At 41.9% G+C, this 18,752-nt stretch overlaps 3 protein-coding genes across 3 annotated transcripts in view; 2 read left to right on the forward strand and 1 right to left on the reverse strand.

Moving 5' to 3' along the window:
• Positions 1–18,752, reverse strand: part of LOC311041053 (uncharacterized protein) — a gene marked incomplete at its 3' end in the record, with an annotated part of 464,158 nt that overhangs the window by 369,398 nt on the left and 76,008 nt on the right. The gene's annotated exons all lie outside the window — the stretch shown is intronic.
• LOC311040970 (uncharacterized protein) lies at positions 5,779–11,276 on the forward strand (the record flags this gene model as incomplete). The annotated part of the gene is made up of 7 exons (XM_084051409.1): positions 5,779–5,798; positions 6,338–6,502; positions 6,921–7,057; positions 7,929–8,268; positions 9,562–9,737; positions 10,184–10,356; positions 11,137–11,276. 6 exons carry the CDS (start codon positions 5,779–5,781, stop codon positions 10,270–10,272), a joined length of 927 nt encoding a protein of 308 aa, XP_083907535.1. The 3' UTR covers positions 10,273–10,356; positions 11,137–11,276.
• Positions 10,281–17,006, forward strand: LOC311040972 (uncharacterized protein; the record flags this gene model as incomplete). The annotated part of the gene is made up of 7 exons (XM_084051411.1): positions 10,281–10,379; positions 11,152–11,286; positions 13,304–13,438; positions 13,862–13,948; positions 14,547–14,782; positions 16,311–16,421; positions 16,983–17,006. The coding sequence occupies 6 exons, from the start codon at positions 10,281–10,283 to the stop codon at positions 16,315–16,317; spliced, it is 699 nt and encodes a 232-aa protein (XP_083907537.1). The 3' UTR covers positions 16,318–16,421; positions 16,983–17,006.

An 18,752-nucleotide genomic window follows, 5' to 3' on the forward strand; every position in this document is an offset into this window, starting at 1 on the left:
ACTTCTCAACAAGCTTGAGGCCCTGGGGGCAGACAGGGCAGCATGCAAATGGTTTCAATCATCCCTACGGACCGCGAACAGATGGTAGAGGCAAATGGTGTTTTGTCTGATTCAAGCATCATGAAATATGGTGTCCCTCAGGGAAGCATTCTAGGCCCAGCACTGTTTTTAGTATACGTGAATGATATGACAGACGCCTGTAACTGTGATTTGTTCTTGTATGCGGATGACTCTGCTCTGCTAATGTCCACACTAGAGAGTTCCCTGAGTCAGGAATTGACAAATGTTAATTCCTGGCTTATAGATAACAAGTTATCTTTACACACAGGGAAGTCAGAATCAATTCTGTTTGGCTCTAAAATCAAATTAGGAAAGAGCCCTGAATTCAAGGTCAAATTAAATTCGGACTACATTGAAGCAAAATCATCGGGGAAATACCTGGGTTGTATCTTGGAGGGTAACCTAGATGGCCGAAATATGGCCAGCAAGGTATTGAGCAAAGTCTCCGGACTGACTAAATTTCTGGCAAGGACAGCAAGGTACTTGGATAGGGAGACAAAACAGGTGGTGGCCAATTCTCTTATTATGTGCCGTTTTGATTTTGCATGTACATCTTGGTTCGAGGGCTTAATGAATTCCCTCAAAACAAAGCTACAGTCAGCTCAGAATAGACTGATCAGGGTCATACTGGGGTTAGGACCCAGATCCCATATAGGTAGGAACCAGTTTAGAGAACTCAACTGGCTCCCAGTAGAATCCAGGGTAACCATGGCCAGATTCACCATGGTTCATAAGATAATGTATGGCGAGGTCCCCATATTTTTAAAGACATGTTTTACTCAGAGAAGCGAAGTACACAATTTTTTCATCAGAGCCAGTGTAGCAGATTTGAGCCAGCCGGCTTTTAAAAGTAAGGTTGGTAGGGAATCTTTTACTTACATAGGAGCCACACAGTGGAATGACCTCGAAAACAGTGTCAAACTGACAACAAATCTGAGGACTTTTAAATACAAAACGAAATCATGTCTATTAGAAAAGGTTCCCCTATAGAGGGTCTTTAGACTAGGAAAGATAAGGTAGCACTTGTTTGTGTACTGTGTATGTTACTTGTGTTCTTGTATTGTTTGTATGTATGTATGTACTGTGTATGTTTACTTGTGTTCTTGTATTGTTTGTATGTATGTATGTACTGTGTATGATACCTGTGTTCTTGTATTGTTTGTATGTATGTATGTACTGTGTATGTTTACTTGTGTTCTTGTATTGTTTGTATGTATGTATGTATGTATGTATGTACTGTGTATGTTTACTTGTGTTCTTGTATTGTTTGTATGTATGTATGTACTGTGTATGATACTTGTGTTCTTGTATTGTTTGTATGTATGTATGTACTGTGTATGTTACTTGTGTTCTTGTATTGTTTGTACAGTATGTATGTATGTACTGTGTATGTTACTTGTGTTTTTGTATTGTTGCGTAATGAGTAATGTGTACTGTGTCTCTACTGTGTATGTCACTTGTATCTTTGTGGTGTTACGTTAGTTACATGTGTTTTGTATTGTATTTTTAACGTATTGATTGTTAATTGTAAGAGGACCTCAACGGAAATAAGTCTCAGGACTTTCTTGTGTAATCCTGTGGTGACCATGTGGTTTTGGCTTTTCAAATAAATCAAATCAAAAATGTTAATGTGTATTTTCAGACATTTAACCACTTAAACCCTCAATACTTGACCGTTAACTCTGTACTTTGTCATCTCTTTTTTTCCCTCTACTCCAAACCTCTTTGCAGAAAATAGCAGATCTACAAGCACACACCGCCTCGCAGCGTGAGGCGTTGTGTGCTTGTAGATCTGCTATTTTCGGCTAATGATGCCCTCAGAATAGGGATACGAGGGTTCAAGCGGTCAAGCGGCAAAGTTGAACTTTCCTCAACTTGTGCAGTGGGGAGAGTGGCGATTATTATTCCTCGCCATAAACAACGTGTAGAACCTCGCCACTTTCTTAGAACGCAGAAGCTACTGAAGTGCTACTGCTGGTGTGAATTATTAAGCATAATAAATATCCAAATTCCATTTTGGGGATGGGAGAGAGTTCACAGAAACCACATAAATGTGTGTTAACCATTTAACTCTTTATCTCCCTAGCAGGTCGCGGTCGGCCAGGAGATCCAGAAGAAGTCGGTCCAGGTCTCCCAGGCGGAGGCGGTCTCGATCCAAAACCCAGTCCCCATCTCGCCGTAGACGCTCCCCATCCAGAGACAGAGGCTCTGGCTCTAATAAGGACAAATCTACCGTATGTGCCGTCGTTTTCTGCATCCCTTTTTGTAGCGCTAGTTTTCTTTTTTTGTGAGTGCTTTTTACTCCTTTTTCTCCCCAACATAGTCGTTATGCCAGGTGATTCCTCCCCACACACATGTCTGTGTGTTCTCACTACTGTTGTATCCTACTGACTCACCTACCAGTGAGGAGCCCCCTCCTCACTGGCACATGTTGGCCTTCGTCCAACATGTGCCGCCCCAGTCCGTAGCATTACATGCAATTGCAATTATCACCGTCCCTGCCCGGCTTCCCTCCCCCTGAACACAGGCCAATTGTGTTTGTGTAGACGCTCGACAAAGCCGGATGCACCACGGTGGATTCAAACCCACAGCCTCCGTGGTGGTGGGCAGGCACTTTAGCACTGCGCCACCCGAGCGCCCTAAAATGCAATTTTTCTAACCCATTCAGTCCGAGGAAGCATCCGTGTCAATTTAGATTTTCCTATATCAGTTTTTCTAAAAACTTTTAGGATTTAGAAGGTGTTTTTTGACACCGGCCTCAGGTAAAATGGGCTAATGTTTTTTTTGTCTTCCCCTCATTGATGTACAGACAGTGTAGCCTACAATATAAACAGCCCAGAGGTCGCGTTAGTCCGATAATTGCCGGTTTTGACCGTTTATTTATGACAAAGACCGGAAAAAATAAATCTCTCCGGACATCCTGACCGGTTGATAATGACACGGCTGTTCATTAATTATCACCGCAAAATTAGGCACATTTCAATCCTCTGCTTTGCAAGCGCTCTCTCTCTCTCTCTCTCTCTCTCTCTCTCTCTCTCTCTCTCTCTCTCTCTCTCTCGTGCGTGTGTTTCTGGGAGAGAGAGAGAGAGAGAGAGAGAGAGAGAGACGTACTAGACAAAAAGAGTTTGTCACACGCTGTTAGGTTACACCTATTTCCTGTTAATAATAACCAGTGTAAAATCTGCTGCATTGGGCGGTAAATAGGAGACACTTTATTGTGAAGGTACAACAGGAAAAAGAAGAGAGCTAGTTGTTGCTGCTGCTGCGTAGCCAGCGGTCTCGGCAGTCCGCGGTCCGGTTACAAGTTACCTTATATAAAGTTGTGTATTTAACAGCCAATCACACACAAGTTGTATCATTACTAGTTAGAATATGTCACAGATACTAGTCTAATACAATGGCACTTGTGAGTAAAGTGGCAAGTTGTTGCCCTACAGTTTAACAACAGTGCAGGTTGAAGGTGAAATCTAACACAGATGCGTAAATACTCTTCACAACAGCTATAGGCTACTGCAACTATGGCATCGAGGTGAAACATGACGTTAATCATAATCGTGGACCTATGTTTAACTCTATGAGGTGGACACGTTAAAACGTTACCACTTTGAACTGAATAGCTCTATGAGGAGACGACAAGATTCTCACAACTCATCAACTTTCCCACGGCTGTCCCAACTAGACGCACGGACCGCATCCACTGTCTAATTATACAGTATAACCTCCTGTGAGTGAGTAGTGGTCTATATTTATTGCCCTAACAGGTCAGCTGAGCCACGTTATGAAGGATTCATCTGAAATGCCCAATTTTGTGCAGTGCCCTTTGATTAGAAAATGCATACAAACGCAATTGATTATTGAGAAACCATTACGCACGCAGCATGCGCAAATGGTAATGTAGGTAATTAATGTATTTGTGTAAGATGACCCTGCTATATAAAATGTGTATATTATGATGGTTCATGTTCAAATAGCTCAATCCAAAATATAATGCTGTAGGCCTAATTGTTAGGCTGTATTTACGCACCTGCTTGTCTTTAATGCATACAAATAATTATGACCGTTATTTTTGTCAGATGTCCGATAAATTTAAATCCTTCCGGACATTGGGACCGGCAGATTAAAATCCTAGCGCGACCCCTGAAACAGCCTTGTCATCTTTTTCCCCCAGACTTTGATTGATTGAATGATTGTTTCATCCAGTCATATCCTCATAATTAATCCTTTGCTAAGTCCTGTCTGTCCCCCGTGGCTACTGCAACGCCCGTCAACCTTTTCACCAGTCAACATTCTGCAAGTCACGGACGTCACTGAGTGTCTGTATGTGAGAGAGAGAGAGAGAGAGAGAGAGAGAGAGAGAGAGAGAGAGAGATGTCTGCTGGCCCGGACGCATTATTTAAATACTCCCGGCCAACTGACCGTACATTCCACTGTTCCTGCTCAGGCCACTTAGCCACTTAAGCCCTATATACTCTCCTGCAGGGGTCTTCAACAGGGGGTCCGGGACCGCTATTTTCGGCAAAGAGGTTTGGTGTAGATAGCACAACGCGCCAAAGGCCAAGTTTACTAAGTATTGCAGGTTTAAGAGGTTAAATGTCTGAAAATACAAATCAACATGAATTCAGCAGCTTATTAGAAAAGGTCATGTGTAAAAAAACATGAATTTACACTGACGATAGTGCTGTCGAAGCCATCTATGAAAAATGTAATACAGTGTATAGTGGGGGTCCCTGCTTCATCACTATCTCAGCTAAGGGGTCCTGAAAAACATTGAAGACCCCTGCCTTACCGTATGATGAATAGAGAAAATAGCCAATCTACAAGCTGGGTCAGGCCAGTGATCTTGAAAAGTTTATTTTTTAACCTAATCTCAACCCCTGTGCTTCTTATCGCAAAATAGCTTTAAAGATATATTCATTTGTTCACGTACTTGTGTCGTCATAAGGGTGTAACAATGCACTTTTCGGTGTGTAACTCAGGGTCCTTTTCGATTGCACAAGAAAAAAACAATAACCAGCAAGAATCGGAGCTACCAGGAACTCACTCTAGATATACAGTAGTTCTACGTACTCAAGCTTTCGTTTCCTCTAACTTCAGGAAGATTAATAGCCCAGTTCCCTATTTCGCTACAATATACCTTCTTGTTACTTTTCTTTCACTCAAGCTCTCCTTGCATTTTGTCTTCTAAACAAATGATGATGAGAGCTTAGGTCCTCGTTGTTCCTCCTTGGTCCTGTGGTTTCCTCCGTTATGCTGATATTATTACATCTTCTGCAACAATTTCAGTACAGCGGTAAAAGAAAAAAAAAAGAAGAAGCAGAAAACACAAATGTTTAGTGAGACAGAAATTGGTGAGACAGGGAGCAAAGTGCAGACTCTCAGACAGAGATGGAGACACAGGTATAACGGGTACAGTGTTTACTCTTGGGCTGCAGCTGTTGATTCTTTTATTTGTGATTATTCTATGAATTACTTTTTCAATATGTATTCACAACACACATCAACAAATTGTCATGAACATTTCAGATAGATTTTTTAAAATATATATACTTGACTAAATTGATAAGTCTCACTAATGGCCATTATAAGATGGCACAATTTCCGACTTATAATTAGTAGAGGCGATGACAGGCACAGGGAAAGACCAGGCGACACCTGCTGGACAAATTAGGCAGCACGGGAGGAGACTTGTAGAAGATTTTTATGATTTGCATTCTCCGTATGCATTGGGTGAACATTGGGTATGTTGCTGAGAGAGTCTAGTGGTCTAGCCACAAGGGTCTTCATCAGGCTGTCCGAGGGGGTCCTCAGATTTACTACAGGGGGGCCGCCAATTATTTGTGTGAAAGGATTGTTTATTTTTTTAACATTAACCACTTGAACCCTAGCATCCCTATTCTGAGGAGAACTTTAGCCAAAAATAGCTTATCTATACCTCTGCAAGGCGTTGTGAGCTTGTAGATCTTCTATTTTTGGCAAAGTGGTTTGTTGTAGAGGGAAAAGGAGCAGACCAAGTACAGAGCCTAAGGTTTAAGTGGTTAAATGTCTGAAATAAACAAAACCATTAATTTACACCACACTGATGACAGTGCTGTCAAACAAGTCTATGAAGCTATCTATGAAAAAGTTTAACCTGCAACCCAATTGTATATGTAGTGGGGGTCCCTGCTTCATATCTCTCAGCTAAGGGGTCCTTGTCCTGGAAAACGTTAAAGACCCCTGGTCTAGCGGTACTTTGCCTTTGAAAATAATATATTTACATGTTCTGTCGTTTTTACAGGCTGACGTGGTCAGAGTCAAAGAGGAGCGCGTCGCCTCCTCCCTCCGTGGTCAAAGAGGAGCGAATATCTCCACCTCCTCACTCTGACTCCACTGCTGCTGAGGCACTGAAGACGGCAGGAGGATGGAAACCACTCCCTCTCCTAGACATCAACAGCACCGCAAGGTAACTTCTCCCAGAAGTTATTTACAATGAATGCACAACAAAACCTTAAGTTGTGTTTCATAAAAAAACAAATACTCTGAGTTTTACCATTTGATTTGTAAGACAACATGGATGGACAGACAGACAGACAGTGATCCCTGTTCAAAGTAGTTTAATTTGAAGACCAGGTGATTTTATATTTATCCTTTATTTATGCAGGGGGACCTTATCATGTATGATTACCTTATTCAAGATTGTTGGAAAGTTGTTGATGTTGTTTTTTTGCATTCATTCCGCTGTCCTTGCCGTACCTCTTGTCTGTGTGATGTGAAAACAAAACAAAAATTACTTTACTGTGTATTTACTCCTTTGTGTCCTGCTCTCTCCAGCTCCTCAGAGAAGAAGGGAGCGTCAGACGGGTCCGCTCAGTCATCTGAAGTCTCCTCCAAAGGTCCCCTGTCTGCGGTCACAAAGGAGCTGACAGAGGCCAGCACAGAGCCAGCGCAGACCAGCGGAGCAACGGGTCAAAAACAGGGAGAGAAGAACAAAAAGCAGAGGACACAAAAGAGAGAGCGGGTAATGACGTTATGACGTTAGCTGAAGAATGCGCTGTTTAAAACACTTAAAACCTATGTACATGGATTAAAGTTCTCAGTCGCCACGACTATCATATGTCACTCACCGAAAATAGGCCTTTTACAAGCTTACAACGCGTCTGCCACGCACTGTAAGCTTGTAGATTTTCGGTTATTAGTTATTTTAAGATTAAAGACTATTTGAAGTGGTCAAACTAGCGATAGAATACATGTTCAATCTTCCAGAAAACCCTAATGATCTGGTTTATTTCATAAAATTAAAGGTTAAAACCTCAATCTCCATTTTCTTCAACTGGCTGGCTGTATGGCCACCAAAACATAATTATTCTACATATTTTGCTTATTTATGAAACGCAGCCCTAGTGTGTGTGTGGGTGGCTCCCTCCACGCTGTTGGCCTCAGTCGTGAGATAAAAATGTCCATGTAATCCATGTATACCTGTATACTTAGTTGACTGGAGTCCCCCAAGGCTCTATACTAGGACTACTAGTATTTCCCTCGACACAAAGCTCTTCGCCGATTACACCTTGTGAGCTTATAGGGACGCTGGGGTTCAAGTGGTTAAACACTGGCTTTGTTAACATGGGGGACGTTTTGACTTGGAATAGCATCACTCTGAAGGTTATAGTCTGTTGATAAAATCAACTCTCAGTATGGGCAGTCCAAGCATAGGTTTTGGATTCTGTGTTTGCTTTGAATTGTCTTTCATTATAATTTAAATCTTTAATAGAACGCTGTACTTCTTTTTTTAGATGTCAGTCAAGAAAATCTAATAATTTATTGTGTAAAAAATTCTGCAGTGAAGATCCGAACCTTTGCCGTTTTTGTTTGTTTTCCTACAAACCGAGCAGGATCAAAGCGAGGGACGAGTTCTGCCACCTCCCAGTCGTCGCCGACCCGTTCCGGCTCTCGAGAGAAAGACAGGAGCGCGGCGACCGGCTCCTCTCGTCCCCCCCGCGCCCCAGAAGACCCCACCGCCACCGCTGGGAAGGCCAAGTCACCGCCAGCCAAGAAACGCACAAGAGCGTCCAAGTCTCCGGAGTCACAGAAGAAGAAAGACGGGAAGTCCTCGTCGAAGAAAAAGTCCAAGTCCAAGTCCCGGTCTCAGTCTCGGAGCCGGAAGAAGAAGTCCCGGTCCCGAAGCAGAAGCCCGTCGCGGAGGAAGCGGTCTCGGACCAAAAGCAGGTCCAGGTAGGGAGATCCTTACAGTCGTCCAAAACAGCTGTTCCCAACAGGGCCCACATCTGATCCAGATGCACGGCTGGTCAAATGGCTGGGCCGCTTGCATTCTCAGAGCATGTTTATTTTAATGATCAATCAATCCATCCAGCTTCGATCAGTGAAACTAACACTTGAAGTTACTATTCATCGGCATCACAATGAAAGCTAATTTTTCAAGGTTTAAAGAAAAAATAAGATGACATTTTTATTTTGTTTTTACTTTTTTAATATTAATGAAATATTATTATTCAAATCTTAAGAGTTTTGGCAATTATTTAGTTCATTTAGAGAGACTAGAAGGTGACAGATCTAGCGAAACTATTGTTGTGAGGCTCTGTCGCCGGGTTCAAATTTGTCCACCAGAGGGAGCTGCAGTCCATTAGATTGCCTGTTTTTAACTGACTTTGAATCCTAGTTTATTTTTCGTCCTGCTGGAGGAGGATCTCACAACCACGTGAGACAATGTTTAAAGAATATATAGTGTTAAATAAGAATATAGTGTTAGTAGCACTAATTCAAATGCGTCCATGTCAATACTTTTCATTGGTTAAATATGTATAAAACCATCATGTCATAGGACGTAGGCGGACATTTTTCAAAGATTTTCCATCACAGCTATTTTGCTTCTTGTGTGCGACACTGTCACATGGATGGAGGTAATAAAATAGGACATCCATTTATGAAATAAGTAACATAACAAGATGAAATACAGATGGAGATACCAGGATTCTGCTGCACAGTGACCATATCAAAAACAACCCACTGACATGTGAGCTATATTTGGACGTAAACATCGTTACAGGCGTGTGGAACAGTAAGCGGTCATATATTTCATTGGTTCGCAAAGTGGGGTCCGGGGACCCCCAGGGGTCCTTGGAGAGGTACCAGGGGGTCCCCAGGTAAATTAATTAACCCATTAAGACCTGGAACTGTGTCATTTTTTGATTTGAGCTAAAAAAGCATTATTTTACACTTTGGCTATTCAAAAATAGCAGATATACAAGCTCATAGCGCGGCACCGAGTGCCGCACTATGAGCTTGTAGAGCTTGTAGATCTGTGTGCAAATCTTTGAATATATATATTTTTTAAAGCGAACATTTTTAACTAAAATCTTTGCTTCTGGGGGTCCCTGGAACAACATATTTTGATGGGGGTCGGCGGCCAAATACATATGATTTTGGGGGTCCTTGACACGAAAAAGTTTGAGAACCAATGATTTATTTGATTAGTGGCGCTAACAGAATCCTGTCCCCTCTTTAAAGGTCTCCGTCCCGCTCGGGGTCCCGGGGTCGGCGGCGGGGTGCGTACAGCCTCAGCCAGAGGGACCGCTGGAAGAGAGAGCCCAGCCACTCCCCTGTGCTCATCCTCCGCAAGAACAGGTCCCCCCCGCGCAAAAAACGCAGCAACAGCAAGAGCCCCTCACGCATCACAGAACTGGGTGAGATAGTAGATTACTTTTTTTTGTAACATGTTTCTTTTGATTATTTATTTTCTACTATAGTATTCCAATTATTATTATTATTTTTTTATTGTGGTCATCGTGTACACAGACAGTTTTATCATCATAAAATATAATGCATGTTGGCGACTGTTTAAAGTCAACACATAACAGTTCAATCATATGAATCCTTCACCTTTTAAATGCATATATACATATATGTATTTTTGCTCTTGTCCATATATCCATTCATTTTACAAACCTATTCTATTTTCATTTCTCAGTGATACAAAATGATTTAATTCAGTTTAAAATGGACATACAGGAAGTGTTTTAGGATTTTGAATGGTAAAAGAAATCATAGCTTTTAGTATGCTGTCGCGTACAAGTTCTCTAAACGACGACTGTTCTGTCCCTGTTTTCCCGTGTGATTTCTTCCCCCTCAGACAAGGAGCAGTTACTGGAGATCGCCAAAGCCAACGCGGCTGCTACTGTATGTGTGCCAAGGCGGGCATGCCAATTCCTTATAACCTGAGACCCAGGATGCCGCCACAGCTGCCCATGCCGATGCCCTTACCCGCCATGGCCATGAATGCTGCCCTGGCCAGTATGACCGCTGGTAGGCCTACGTCTCGTTTTATGGTTCCCTAGCTGGTGTTGGTCAAGTTGTCAATCATATGGGTGTCATGTCGGGTTTAAAGGTTGTCTGCTATTTGATAGCTTGTAACAGCAGCCAGGAAAGATATTCAAATGATGCATATGTTCTACAGATCTACAGCCATGGTGATAAATCATGATCCACAAAATACTGCTCTGACAGGAGTGTGTCACTGTGATTATTTTTTTTTTAAACGTGGCACTGGTCTAGTCTTACAATCTACTTATATTATATAATAATATATAATCGAGGAGTGACTTCTGCCCCCCCGCTGACGCTATACCCACAGCTCTGTAGGCGACTAAACACAATGCCGACACACCACATCTCGCCAACACAGTAGCCACGGCAGATTTTCACACATTTTTAAATATAAAAAGCTGAAATGGCAGATCTACAAGCTCTATTTCTGCTATTTTTACATGTATTAAATATTTAAATATCTCAATAATGTCTTTGTATATTTATGTTATTTGTCATATCTGGCCTGTGTAATTTGTGATTATGAGCCTAAAAAACTAACAGAAGTAAAATTCATATTCATATCCCATGTTCAATGCCAAAAACACAATTAAATCGTTAATCTCAATTATTTGTGCGACAATCAACTTCAATTTGTAATCGTGACAATCAGCCCAGCCCATGTGTACCATGACTTTCTCTCCCAATTGTCTCTGTCTGTGTCCTCACATTCTGCGTGTGTGTGTGCGTGTCTCTCTCTCTCTCTCTGTCTTCCGTTAGCTACAATGACGGCAGCCCTGTCCGGTATGGGTGCTCTCGCCTCACTGCCCCCTCTGCCCTCCATCACCAACAAGCCTAGCCGCCCTGGAGGAGGTGAAGAGGAAGGTAGCCAAGCAGGCCAATAGCATTAGCATCAAGGAGTTCACCGAAGTAAGTTCACTTGTCATGATTCATGAATCACCAGCAGTGTTGATTTCGTCGACTTAAAACTATGACGAAAAATGTTCGTTGGCTACCCTTTTTCACTGACGAAAACTAAATAAAAACGAAGCTATGATGACTAAAACAATGACTAAATATGCTGACAATTTCGTCAACAAATAAAATCTAGACGTAAATGTTAGTGAGGGACGAGATCCAGTAGAACTAAGACGAGTCATTTTATGTTTGGTTGCGTTCTGGTGTTGCGCTCTGAAAATAGCAGATCTACAAGTAGTAGTTGTAGATCGGCTATTTTCAGCATTCAACCAGTGTAAAATCACGTTTCCATTACGACCTCATCAAGGCACCGCCACATTACATTTTAGTCGACTAAATCAGCTGTAGATTTTTAACTAAAATCTTATGATATTCAACTAAAACTAGACTAAAACTAAAACGTTTCAGATGACTAAAACTAAATGGAATTTTATTCAAACTACTATGACAAAAGTCGTGTCTGGTGATTGACCTTTTGTACACTTTCCGAGTTCAAAGAACACTTGGGATTTTAGGGTGTTGTAACTGTACTAGGAAAACATGTTGTTTGAAAGCTTCTATGAATACGTGAATAAGTGAATACTGATTTAGGCAGCAAATTCTTCTCAATTTGTTTTTTAGCTTGAAAAAAGAGCAGATTTGTATGTCAACAGTCAACAGAGAGGAGATAAGCAATATTTTCACCAGTATTCAGAATAATGATAGAAAAATAACTTTGCATTGTTCAAAAGCATGTGCTTGCGCATCTTGTGAGCTAATAGATTTTCACTGTTTAAAAAAACACATTTTCCTGTGACATGCCCAAAATAGGGACGCACAGGTTGAAAGTGTTTAATTAAGGCTCACTGAGTTTCTCTGCATGAAGATGAAACGATGGCATTCGTCACAGGTTCTTCATAGGTGTTAACGGTATAGCTCCTCATTGTGCCGTGTCACAGTACAATGACATTTTGTAGCCACACTTTACAGCATGGGTTCCCACGTTTCAGTGCCGTGCCCGTGACCCCCCAAAATAACCCCCACCCTGACAAGTACTTTAGACAACTTTAGAAATGTGCAGACACCCTGCATTGAGTGAGAAAATAATGTTGCACATTAAGCTTATCATCTGGGGATCCCCCAAAATGAATTGGGGACCCCCAGTTTGGTACCCACTGCTTTACAGGAAGGTCCATAAGTCACACTCTGCATAATGACTCACAATAGTTGCTCTTTAGCAATTATGGTAATGTAAATCATTCTAACAAAAGAGCAAAAACGCACACCAGCAGTGAAGAGGTGCTGACCACTGGAATAGTAAACTAAAAAAGGGAAAGGAGAAGTCGCACAGACTCGCAGCCATGATGCAATAAACTTTTTTATTTATAAGTTACCAACGTTTCGACATATGTCTTCATCAGGGTATGAGAGGCATGTAAGCAGCTTGCTTATGTAGACTGTGGGACAAAAGGGGAGTCCTTAGGGAGTGTCCTCAAATTGACTCACGCCCAAATTGGGTGATTGATTCCCATTAACAAGCTTGCAGGGTGCAAAACAAAGATGCATACATACATAACATTTGTAACAATTAATATTTAGAGTTACAACAATATATTCAGTTAAGTATTGAAAAGAATAATAAAAAAGTGGACATATGAATACAGCAGCAAAACATCCATGACAATCATAGAACCCAGGTCACAGAACCACAAGAGAGGAGAAGATCAGGTGTGGCAGAGACTAGTATGTCAGGACTCCTGTGTGAGAGACCTCATATACATTGAGAGTGGATGCATATTATTAATTAAAAACACAATGGAGAATCCTAGAAATGTAAATCATTCTGAAATGTTTTTTTAATGAAAACGTGCATACTTGTGTTTGACCACAACCTTTAAGGAAAATATGCAAATATGTGAACTTGAGTGATTCAGTAAGATGATAACCAAAGTGTGTCTGTGTGTTCCTTTGCATGCACCTGGACGTGTAGAAATGTAAGATGATTGTGGTCAGTAAAGGCGAGCTGCCGGTGGCAAAGCCTCACGTTTCAGACGAGGAGGATGAAGGGAAGCCGTTTGGAGGTTCTGCCCTGAAGGAGACTAAAGCCATCAGCTTCAGCATCGGTGTAAGATTATACAACCTCTCACACACACTTGGGACGGGTGTTTGGATATTTATTTATGGCACAGCGCATATCATGAGCCTTGCACACAGAACAGCAACTGTATCTTATACAGTATGTAGCACAATTTCCTTTTTTTTAAAGACAAGCCACGAAAAATAAAAGTGAAACTTATCTGAAGTGAGTTCATGTAAATTGTGGAATTCAAAGTGATTGTTTCCCACTTAAAGTGCTGCTTGTTATAGTTACATTTATTTACAATACATTATATTATGTATATGAGTTAGTTAAATTATTGTGTTAATTATTCCTAAACAAACACTGTCAACCGTTTAAACCTCTCATCCCTATCATGTAGATATGCACATACTGTACACTCGTTTTAACGTAACACATCAATTTACGACGAGCACACTTCTCTTTCAGAATATGTCCGTTCGTCCGGCCGTCCGCAGTGATGCAGGCATGGCTAAGGAGTTCCCCGTGTCTTCAGGGTCTCAGCATCGTAAGAAGGTACTGTTGTAAATTCATTCTTTATTTGGAGCAGAACTACCTACAGTACGCATGATGCTAGGCCCTCCAGCAGCAGAACACACAACAAGATCTGTGCTGGTTCCTACTTCCTACCTTTTTATCTGATCCCTGCACACGTATCGTACACAAAACAATCAAGCAAGATGCTGTTTGGTTTCTGTCGGTTCTCAATGAATCTACTTTATTGTCACAACACAGTTACAGGTAAAAGAAAAATAGCATGTTAAAAATCAGTATCATGTCATTTAAAGTGGTCCTAAATCACATGTAGTGCATTCAATAAAGTGCATGTCAGTATCATGTAGCTTCTAAGTCCTAAAGGAAGACCTAAAACATAATATATGTGCATCAGTAGGCTATAGTGCAAACTAGTTAAGCACAGGCGACAGGCTTACGTTTTGTTTGTCTGACAGTTGCTAAATGACTCCAGAAAAACTGTAAAAGACAAACCAAAAATCCTCCAAATTCCTGAAATGGCTGACATTTAGAAGTCAGTGAAGAAGGCTGGCTAGCTATTATTATTAGGTAAAACAAAGGTAAAACTCATAAGATAATGTGGTCTTTGTCGATCCAACAGGAGGGCGATACGCCGAGTGCTGGGTTCCAGTTGAGAAGCAGACAGCAGACAAGACCAAAGCCTCTGCTGTTGTTGCTGCTGCTGCTGCAGCTGCTGCTTCTGCCGGCAGCAAGGCCGCGCCGGCCGTTCCAGCGGCAACGACCGCGCCATCGTCCGGGGAGGCGGCTTCGGCGACAGTCGCGGAACCGACGTTCGTGCCGGCCACCGACAGTGTTTTTCCTGAGCCTCCGCAACAGGTGAGATGCTGGAGGAGGACTGTTTGTGTGTGCGGCTGTGCGTGCGCCCTCTCCTATCCTTTCCTCTCCTTCTGCTCTCTCTTCTCCTCTCTCTCCTTTCACAGCGTGGCTCTGCAGGAGAATAGGTGTCTATAAGAGGGTCAGTCTGTGTGTGTGCGGAGCTGATCTCGCAAATCGCGAGATTGCTCATAAAATAAATGGCACATCAATTATGATAATGTCCTACATTGTGCAACATGTTATTGCTGTTGTACAAAAACCCTTTATTGTTTTTTTTAGGATATATAAATAAAAATAGGTATAGTGTTAATTATGTACAATTATAATGGTATATTATAAATGGGACAAAGTAACATTAGATGCAAAAGGCCTTCATTGTGCACAGAACTTGATAAATCACAAAGCTGTAATTACAAGACTTTCATACAACAGTATGTAAAACAAAGCCTATCTGGTATGAACATCAATGACACACAGTCATCATCAACAGTGCACCTGCATACAGTACATTCAGATATGTGTAACAAAAAGTAAAAGGTGAATATCTAAAACAATTACTATAAAACAACCGGGACAAAGCCAGCCATCACCTACTGTAACTACTAACTTGCATCTGGAAAGTGCCACTTGAGAATAAAGTTGCTATTTTCGGCACAAAGTTGCAATCACACATTGATTGCAACTTTGCTCACATGCGTTCACCTCCAACTTTTGCTGAGGCAAGATACAGTGCTTGAAGAGGAACCCTGTCTATGCAGTTGCACTTTTACCCCACAAGGTGGCTTTGAATCTATACAACATGCATAACATTTTTGTAGAAATTCATAAGAGGCTATTTCTAACACCGTTACACCCACTGCCAGTAAGACAACTTGGTCTCTCCAGGCATTTTTCTATTTTTGAAATATATGTATTTTTAATTTAAATTTAAAATGGAATTCAAAGGGCCTCAGATCGGGCTTAAACCTGGACCCAATTTGGAATTCCTCATAGATATGTAATAGATGGCTCACATCATAGGCTGTCCACATGAATTCCAAGATCACATTATTCCTCTGTATGCCCCCCCCCCCCCCCCCCTCCCACCAAATAACCCATGTAGACCTGATGGAGATTTTAAAAACGCCTTCTAAATCTTGACCTAAGTTTTCTGAAAGTCTAAAACTTACTATTCAAAACAATCTATATATTTTGCAATATACATAGTAACATCTAAAATGACACAGATGCTTTCCCAGATTGAAAGTTATAACAAAGTATAGGCTTTCCAGGTCTAAATGGGATAACTAAGCTCTCAGCCTTTAATGTGTGTTATCCTTTTGACAGATAAATATAAATATATGGTAATTTATATGTATTTTTGTCAATAAAAACATCAATCAAACAAGCCACGCCGTTCCCATGCAGAGCACTGTGAAGCACATTGTGTTTCCATGACTATGAGATGTGACCCTTCTTGACTGTGTTAGAACTACATGAGAAAACGTTCTTGGATCTCATCTGTTACGTTCTCCTCGTCTCTCCCCAGCCCGTAGACATCTCGCAGGCCGTCACCGAGCGGATCAAAGCCCAAAGGCGGTTGGCCGAGAACCCCTACGACGTCAGCGCCATTTGCATGCTGAGCCGCGCACAAGAGCAGGTACATCACTCTTTCATACACACACACACACACACACTCGCTCAAATGCCGCAAAACCTTGAAACGATACTGAAACAAAAGACTGTCTTATTGCAATATTGAAACATCTGAATCCAAACAGACATGTTGAAGTTGCTGAATATCGTTACACACCAGTCTAATACTTAGGCAGAGAGAACGAGGCAATCAGGTGCTCACCGGAGACGTAATAGTCAAAAGAGTTAAATAGTAAAAGTTGCTCCTGGCTCAGACGGGATAAAGCCCCAGATAAAAAATGGTACGGAAGATGCTGTCGTAATGCCTGATTTACACTGAGTTGCGTGCTGAGAATAGCCGATCTACAAGCTTACAATGAGCTTTTAGATCGGCTATTTTCCAAGCAGGACACCCGCACACCACCAAAGCATGAAATTACTTGTCTTAGTTCTACTGGATCTCGTCTCCACTAGACGATATCCAGTTTTTTTCACTGAACCGATTATTCAATCGCTAAAATTTTATTTGATAGAAATGTCTGTCAATGGTTATTATTCAATGAGTTTTTTGACCCCCCTTACCTAGGTGGATGCGTGGGCCCAGTCCAACACCATTCCAGGACTGTTCACCGGCTCCACTGGAGCTCAGGTCCTCAGCTCTGAGGAGCTGTCCAACAGTGGGCCCCAGGCATGGCTCAAAAAGGTAACACGCAAGACTCACACACACACACACACACACACACACACACACACACACACACACACACACACACACACACACACACACACACACACACAGCGTACGTACAGATCCATTTGTCAACAGTTTTTTTCTTTCTCTCACACACAAGGTACACAGCCAGATGGATTCACACATCACAATTTCATTCACACACACACACACACACACACACACACACACACGCACACATGCCCAACAACACAAGCAAGTGTACAGGTACACCCATGCACATGTCTGTATACAGTTTAAGGATTACCACCGCTCTTGGAAATGTCCTTTGGGCACTTTTTATTTAGTTGTCATGGGGCAGCATTACAGAACAATATATGCGTTTGGCTTAAATCCTTCTTCACATTCATACAGCATAACAGACTGTATGATAATGCTGAAGAAAGCTTTGTGCCGAAAACCGTATATGCTGCCCATGCCGACTAAATAAAAAGTGCCTGAAAGACATTTCTGTGCTGGTAATCCTTCTGACAGTTCTAGATCTTTGCTAGTCTGTGCACCCAGTAACTATTACTAGAAGAAACTTGAGTAGTGCTTGCATCCTCCTAACCCATTCAATTCGGGAATGCATCTGTCTGTCATTTTTAGATTTCTTTGGCTATTAAAAGATAGCAGATATACAAGCTTGTAGATCTGCTATTTTTGAAATCGTGAAAATGTGTGCAGCTCTTGGAATGTATATATTTATGTTTTAAACAAGTGACATTTTTAACTCAAATATTTGCTTCTGGGGATTCTACAAATTTCTTCTAAATCCCCCCCCCCCCCTCCCCACATCTCAAAACATTGTGTTACAGGGACCCCCAGAAGCAAAGATTTGAGTTACAAATGTGTATATATATTCAAAGATTTGCACAAAAAAAACACGTTTTTTCAAAAATAGCCAAAGAAATCTTAAAATGACACGGATGCGTTCCAGGATTGAATGGGTAAACACATACTGTATACAGTCTACCCATGCAGAGACAGATGCATCTAGCCACATGTACTATCCACATGCACTCCCATCACATACTGCCTTTCACTTCATATCCCAGCTGTCCGCTCCACGCTGCAGGCGCCTGCATTGCTCAACGCCCCAGTTCGTCTTGCACCCTCTTGGCCAAAAATAGCTGATCTACAAGCTCACAACGCCTCGCAGTACGAGGCGTTGTGAGCTTGTAGATCAGCTATTTCCGGCTAATGTTCCCCTCAGAGTAGGGATGCTATGGTTCAAGTGGTTCATGTAAAAAAAAAACATCCTATTTCAAAAAGATTGGCGGCCCCCCTATAGTAGCTCTGGGGTCCCGGACCCCCTGTTGAAGACCCCTGGACTAGATACTAAATCACCACGATTTATGCACGTAAGTTTGATGGAAGTGTGTGTGTGTGTGTCTCTTTTCCCAGGTTCCTGCAGATGGACCAGGCCTCTACACAGGACCCGTCTTTACAGCTGCTTCCACCGGACCCCTGTTCTCTACATAGACACACACACACACACACATTCTACAACACACTCAGAGACTCTTTTCACTTTAAGGGCCGTGTCAGTCTGCTGACATGAACCGCGTACGAAGGAAACCACGTATTTGCAGTGGCCTACATTTGTATTTGTACCCTTTGTCA

This window comes from Gymnoscopelus microlampas, assembly GCF_963454915.1.
Source record: "Gymnoscopelus microlampas genome assembly, chromosome: 24".
Lineage (NCBI taxonomy): Eukaryota > Metazoa > Chordata > Actinopteri > Myctophiformes > Myctophidae > Gymnoscopelus > Gymnoscopelus microlampas.